This window comes from Hipposideros armiger, unplaced genomic scaffold (genome assembly GCF_001890085.2).
Source record: "Hipposideros armiger isolate ML-2016 unplaced genomic scaffold, ASM189008v1 scaffold_486, whole genome shotgun sequence".
Classification (NCBI taxonomy): domain Eukaryota; kingdom Metazoa; phylum Chordata; class Mammalia; order Chiroptera; family Hipposideridae; genus Hipposideros; species Hipposideros armiger.
Window position 1 is genome coordinate 1,110,088 of NW_017731836.1, and position 7,426 is coordinate 1,117,513.

Sequence of the window (7,426 nt, forward strand, 5' to 3'; positions counted from 1 at the left end):
AAAGCAGGCGGCCAACGTTGGGTCGTCTGTGATATACTCGGTCGGCTAAGCTAAAAGGGGGGTGAGGGCCCTCCTATTTCACCACGCTGGAGGTTTTCAGAGTCGGGTTTTTGTGACGAGACCGGGGTAATGGGGACCCAGGGAGGAATACGAGTCAGAGCAGCCAGGAGGGCGGCCCCGGCGGGACGAGGGCGGAGCGGGGCCGCTGCGCTGACGGCCTCGGCAGAAAGGGGGCGGCCGCGCCCATTTCCTCCGCTCCGCCTCGGCGGGAGGGGTCCACATCGGCGAGCGGCTCCCCGGTGGCGGCTGCGGCTCCCAGACCGTGCCGAGCTGTGACCAGACGGCTCCGGCCGAGCCTGCGGCGGCCGCCAGCCCCGCACACGCTCCGGAGCCCGCTGCGCTGTTCGCGTTCCGCCGGCCGGTATGGACGCGGCGCTGAAGCGGAGCCGCTCGGAGGAGCCGGTTGAGCTCCTGCAGTCGGCCCGGGACTTGGAGGAAGAGGAGGAAGAGGGGATGGAGCAGGAGCTGGAGGAGGAAGAAGAGGTGGATCCCCGGATTCAGGTAGGGCGCGCGAGGGGCGCCCCGGACCCCGGATCCGCGAGGGCCGCCGCGGATGTCGGCGTCTACACTGACACCCGCCTCGCAGCCCCAGTGCCTGCGGTCCGGGGGGGGGGGTGGCGACGGAGGTCTGGGGGCGAGCAGAGAGGGTCTGAATACTCTTGTTTCCCTGGGTTCATCGGGAGGCTGCAGTGCCCTAGTGGATGCGGCCTGAATATATTGCGGGGATTCCCCCCGCAGAGCCCGGGCAGAATCTGGGGATCGCTGCAGCGTGCCCAGCGGTTGGGCGGATGTGCAACAAAGGGAAAAAGGGGGCGGGGGCGCCACGCGGGTATCCGGGGTGCCCCAGCCAAGCTCGCGACGCCGCGGGCATTGCACGTCCTCCTGTCCCTGGGAGGAAGGGTCGGCTGCTGGGTGGGCGTTGTCCGCCCCTGCAGCGTGGGCTGGCACTGGTGCCCTGGGTTCCGAGTCCTCACCTGGTGGAGGTGTCCGGCCTGAGCCATCTTCCCTCTGCTTTGATTGTGACCAAACTGAAGGTTTTTTGTTTTTTGGTTTTTTTTGTCATTACTGATTCAACCCTCGACTTGGCCTCAAATGATTTAAAACCCAGCTTTTCCTTGTTTATGAGGTCGGGTGTGAACAGAAATCAGGAACAACTGATGCGCAAAGCTGACGCGGGGAGAAGGCGAGGGCATTGGCCTGGCCCTCTCTCTGCACCTCCATTTCTAGGGGAGATGATTAAAAAACAATGTCCAAGCCGAGATCTAGGGTTGACAGCTTAACCTCTTCACCCTCTAAGTAAAAAGCACAACAAATCCAAGACCCGTTTTTCTAACCTTCCCATAAATCATACATATATACACACATATATGTATATATTATATATAGTATATGTGTATTTGTGTGTGTGTATGTATATATGTACTGCTTTTAAGTGTGCTTTCAAATCCTGGAGCCCTAATTGGTTTTTCAGTGCACAGATCAATTAAAAGCTCATTTAATACAGCGGTTGCAGTTTAAATTAATTGTTTTGGCAGATTAGCAAGATGAAGATCAGGTGGGGAAATCTTTGCATTAGAAATTTTATTTATTAAATTAATCAGTTTGGACTATTATCTTGTTTTGTTGGTACAGGAATTCTGTTAAACAATATCCTTTGTTTGCAGAGTAAAATGAGTTAACTTCATGCTGTGTACTTTTTATAAAATTTTAGTTTGTAAATGTGTATTTAAAGGTAGGTTTTTTTTTTAAGCTAGTGTTTTTGTGTGTTTTTAAAAAAACACCTAGGGAGATTGAATAATTGGCAGTTTGAAAAGATTTTCATCTGTACAGAAAAATACTCCACCACCAATGAGTTAATGCCAGTATTCTGTTCTTGATTTAAATCATTTCACTGGGTTTGTACTTTTGGCTTGGCTTTGTTTATTTTCTTGTATTTTCTTCAAAGTTCTTTCTGTGAGGCAGAAGGTTCTATTTTGATTCAGCCTTTAAACCATTTGTAACAGGTGGGTTTACCTGAAGGCACACATCCGGATTAAATATTTGACCTTCTAAGAAAAGATAAATTCCTGTGACCTTATGATATTTTCAAAAGGGACACCATCAAGAAAAAGGTTTCAGAAATGCTGACACGCATTTGCTCTTCTAGCCAAGGCTCAACTATTTTTCTTGAGAATTAATACTGACACTTCCCTCTTCCCAAATTGTGCTGGAGTGATTTTGCAGGTCGTGGGCTGAGTCATATTGGAAACAAAAGACAAATCCCTTAAATCTTTTTTCTGCCTCTTTTCTTTGTTAGGGAGAACTGGAGAAGTTAAATCAATCCACGGATGACATCAACAGACGGGAGACTGAACTTGAGGTACACAAGGCCGGATGCCTGTTCTTGGTGAACTGGTGTCTGTCCTGCTGACACCAGAATGGTTAATTTTGTTTTAATAGTTGGAGGGTGATTGCTGGTGTCCCCTCCTCCTGTTGAGCAACAGCCTGCTGTCTGACAGAATAAAATACACCACTGAGCCCAGCTTGTGGGTGGAACACATGTGGATCCAATTTCACATGTTGTTTTTCATTATGGAAGCTCTGTGGGGCCAAAACCAAGGGCTTCATACATGCCTAAGTCCTAAAGTTAACGTGTCTGTGGCAAAGCTGAAAGAAGTGAGGTGAAAATGAGCTGAACTCTTTAATGGAGAAGAATAAATGAGGTCACAAAAATCTCTTCGATATTTTAGGGCAGTTCCTCACATTGTACTTGGAAACATTGTGTGTTTGCTCAGACTTAAAACCTTTTTGTTGACTCTCCTGCTCTAATAATTCCCCTTCTACTTCCCTGCTCATTTCTTTATTGTCTGCTTGTGTGTAGAATATAATTATCTTAATGGTAAGGAAAAGCTGTTTAGACTGGGAAGGGCTTTCCTGCTGGGAAGAGTCTTGGGAGACAAAACTTGATTTGAATTTCATGAGCATCTTCCAACCTGAGTGTAAACAGATTAGTATTCTTCACAGCTATCAATTAGTCCCCATTCCTTTTCAGCAGTGGTTGGTTTTTACCATCCATCAGCAAACTGGAACAACCTCCGCATCTATCCGAGAGCCTGTGAATGACTGTCAGAGAGCTGAAGGGATGCAGGGAGCTGTTGGGAGGACCTGTTTCTGTAGCAGGAGAAATAGCAGGGAAGGTCAGCGGCAAGGGCAGGAAACATCTGGTCCCTAAGAGTGAGGATGCAGGGGATAGGAATGTAGCCTACCAGCAATACACTGGCAACCTTGATTTCCGACCGCATGCCATGCGGAGGTCTGGGAGGTCCCAAACCCTGATGTGAGAGTGAGGATTAAAAGCTTGCTTTCTGAGCTGTGTGTGAAGGGTTATCGTCAACCCCTCTATTCCGATTGTAGGTATCTATGAACACTGGCTGCCCTTTTTCCCCAAGTGGAGTAAAATCTGCGTGTTTATTTAAATTTTTTTCACTTATTAGGAGTCCAGTGTCTTCGTTGGGCAATTGAAATCCCTTGGAATCTCGGATCTATAATACCTTAAACAACAACAACAACAAAACCCCCATCATTTTTAAAGGGATTTAGAGTTTACAGTGTTTTTCAAGCTTTATCTCATTCTAGCCTGTCAAAACAACTTAGAGCTGTGCTGTCCAGTATGGCAGCCTCTTGGCCACATTTGGCTATTTTAATTTAAATTAAATTAATTAAAATTAAATTTGAATTAAATTAATTAAGATTTAAAATTCAGTTCATCAGTCATGGTAGCTATGTTTTAAGAGCTCAATAGCTACTGTATTGGACAGTGCAGAGAACACATCTGTTACTGTAGAAAGTCCTGGATAGCACAGGCCTGGAAAGTAGGAAAGGCTGGGACTACCTGTTCTCCAGGTAAGGACACGTAGGCACAGCATCCTCACGGTTCAGTGACATGGCAGAGCCAGATCATTTTCCAGATCCCCTCCAGCTCTCATATTCTGCCATTCCAAGTATTAAGACAACTTAGAAATAGTCTTTTTTTTTTTTAAAGGACTGATTGATTTATTCATTCAACAAATATTTGTATGCCTACTCTCAGCCAGCCACTGTTCTGGTTGCTCTTACTTACTTTCTGAGGGTAAAATGGTTTCATCTGTTAAACTCTTTTTAGCCCTGATTTCCGAATCCCTTTTCTGAATACACCTAGGTATTTGTGTGTCACAGGAAGCCACAGGACAGGTGTTTCCTGCCTTGCTCTGGAGAGTACTTGGCAGTAGCAAAGAGAAGTGATCAGAGCTGGCCTGTGTTGCTGGCTGACCTTTTCATGGTTATTATAACCAAGGTGGACTCAGAACTATAGAACTATAACGCAAGCTATGTGCCATAAGTAACTAAAAGTTCTCTAGTAGCCACAGTAAAGTAAAAAGAAACAGCTGAAATGAATTTAAATCTATTTTCATTTAACCTAGAATGTCCCAGATAGTATCATTTTAACATGGACTCTATCTAAAAGTCATTGAGATATTTTACAGCTATTTTTATACAAAGTCTTCAAACTCTTGTGCATATTTTACACCAAGAGCCCATCTCGGTTTGGGCCGGCCACTCAGTAGCTGCATGTGGACCAGGCATCCCGGGTCTTATAGGTATTTCCTGTCATACTCACCAAGGGGCAGGGAGATTTCCCCTTCAGTGCCTGCTGTCTGGGTGCTTGTCATGTTGCTGGGGCTGGAGGAGAGGATGGGGTCTTATGTCTGTGGTGGGCTGTGTTCCTTCAGGGAAGCCCTGGGCACCAACCCTGTGTCAGGCACTCTGCGGGCCACTGCAGACATATAGGTGAACAAGATAAACACGGGTCTTACCCTCGGGAGGTTTACATTTTGGTGGGGGGTGAGGAGTGGAGAGATGGCTGATAATTACTGATGTAATAACTACAATAAAAGAATGATGTGACAGAGGCTCTGAGAGAGGCGTCACCTGTAGACACCTGAGCAGAAGCCTGCAGAATGAGAGAGTCCATGTGCGAAGAACAGCAGATGGTGTGAGCCGTGGGGGTGTTGGAGGGGAGTGTGCCAAATGATGTGGGACAGGAAACAGCCATGTTAATATTCGGTTCATTCTCGTTATTCCTGGTAGTTGTTTTCTGTCAAGTCCCTGTGAAGATGGAGTTAGTGAGTGCTGAACTATTGCTCCCGGGGCGGGGCGGAGGGGAGAGGTTAGGTTCCTGCAAGCCTCGGGTCACATTTTTGTCAGCTGATCAATACATACCCTTGTTTTATGGGTCTTTCTGTTTCAAGACACCTTATTTGCTATGTATTATGAATTCATTAATGTTGAACTCACAGGCAGCTGCACAATGGCTCGAGCCTGAATGAAGCCTACTTAACACGTTTGACCCCCGTGAGGCCCATCGCAGCCTTTTAGGGCTTAGGAACACTAGATAGCACTTGAGCACTGGGCTTGGCGGCCACTTTAAACTGCAGAATCACCAAAAAAACGCACAGAAGTGCAAAAACCGCGGCACTCAATGGGCCCTGTAAAGGACACTTGGTTACCGTATGAGAAACAAGAAGGCAGAGTGTCTCTTTACTTGACCACGGCTGGGAATGTGCCCACTGGGCGATTCCAAGTTCTGGCACTCAGTTCATGTCCACAAGTGACCGTAGAAGTGCCATGAGTATTGATTTTTGAGTTATGAATAAATTTTAGTGAGTATGGAAATAACGAGGTTTGACTGATAATCTCAGAGCCTCTAAAGGAAGGCCTTTTGCTATCTACTTTTCCTTTCCCTTTGCTTTTTGATTATGATGTGGAGTGCCCAGCACCCCTCCTGACTCTGACTAAAATGAATTGGTGACCAGGTTTGTGGTGGCTGCTACTTTGCCCTTAGAACTTGGCACAGTTGTCTCTGGGCAGCTGTAGGCCGAGGTGCAGGCCTGGATTCGCTGTTAAGCATCCCATTTCGTGTTTCGGCAGTGTTTCGGCTGTTTAAATTGGAGATTACCAAGAGGCCTCTGGATGCCAGCCACCTGTATGTCGTCAGTTGGATACCTGCCCCTTCCTGCAACCTCGCTTTGCCTCTGACCTTGTTCGAGCAGTGCCATAACCCCTTTGCACTCTGATTTATATCAAGAGGGCTGGCTTTTGCAAACTGTTGAAGGGAGTAACCTTTTAACCAGAGAGGCCTTTGGCTATAAGCCTGATGTTTCAAGTTAAGAAAGTAAATGTATTTTCCCACAGGCACATCCTTGAGTATTTATTAGCACCTGCTGTGTGCTCAGGACAGTTTAAGATGATGATGAGTGAGCAGTGAAAAGAATGGACAGAACTACCTGTCCTCCTGATGCTTACATTGTGGAGAGAGAAGAAATGCAATAAACAGTTAAAATACACAGGAGGTTACATGGCGATATGTGCTAAGGAGAAAAACAAGGCAGGAAGGGGCCATGGCAGTGTGGGTGTTTGGGGGTAAGGGGAGGAATGCAGTGTTACATAGAGTGGGTGGAGCTTGTCTGGAGAGAGAGAGCCTCCAGGCCATGCGGGGGAACAGCATTACAGCCAGAGGGAACAGCCAGTGCTAAGTTGAGAGCAGGCCTGGCCTGGCTAAGGACCAGCAAGGGGGGACCAGTGTGCTGGGGGATGGGGTGAGCGATGGACAGAGGAGAGACAGAGAAATGGGCCATTCCAGGTGTAACAGCTTTGCCAGGTGAGGCAATGCAAGGAAGTGTGTTGATGTAATTTTACAATACGTATTATGTAGAGCTGTCTTTTTTCAAATATTTGTTAAAACAAGATGCAGTACAGAAAATGCCTAAATCTCACTGTAATCCAGATTCGCAATATTCTGTTCCCATTATTATTATTTTAACCATGATGTGTAGTGTTTTCTTTATTTCCCTTTTTTGCTCGGAAGGTGCCCTGAAATGGTCAGAGAGAGGGGGAGGAAGGACACAATCAGACCTAGTTACCTACAGATAGCTTTTCGGGCTCTGAGTAATGAAAAGCTGCCTTTTTCAGCCTGCCCTTCCCCAGGGAGACCAAGCAGTTAGTTGTAAAAGTTTGTGCTCTTTCCCTCACTGCTTGGGTGGGATGTTTTCTGGGCCGACTTGTTAGGGCGGTTTGAAAAAGCATTGGAGTCTGGACATCTGTGATCCCCCTGCACCCAGAATCTGCCTTTTCCTCCTTCCAGAAACCAGCAAATATTTTCTCTTAAAAAGAAATAGTTTTGAGCTTGGAAACTTGGGGGTGGGAGTGAATTGGAAGCAGTCTGGCCTCTCTCTAATTAATGATTGGCACAAGTCAGGGGAAGAGGGAAATTCTTTTCTGAGAAGATAGTGTTGTCATATCTTAGCACTTTGTCCTTTAAAACGTGTGTGTGTGTGTGTGTGTGTGTGTG

The 7,426-nt window shown here is 46.8% G+C and overlaps 1 protein-coding gene across 1 annotated transcript in view; it reads left to right on the forward strand.

Annotated features, from left to right (window-relative positions):
* Positions 1-263: 263 nt before the first annotated feature.
* The window catches only part of SH3BP5 (SH3 domain binding protein 5), a 78,531-nt gene continuing 71,368 nt past the window's right edge, over positions 264-7,426 (forward strand). Inside the window, exons 1-2 of the mRNA XM_019667145.1 lie at positions 264-561; positions 2,357-2,419. Of these exons, the coding sequence (XP_019522690.1) occupies positions 424-561; positions 2,357-2,419 (201 nt within the window). The 5' untranslated portion in view covers positions 264-423. The remainder of the gene's footprint in view (positions 562-2,356; positions 2,420-7,426) is intronic.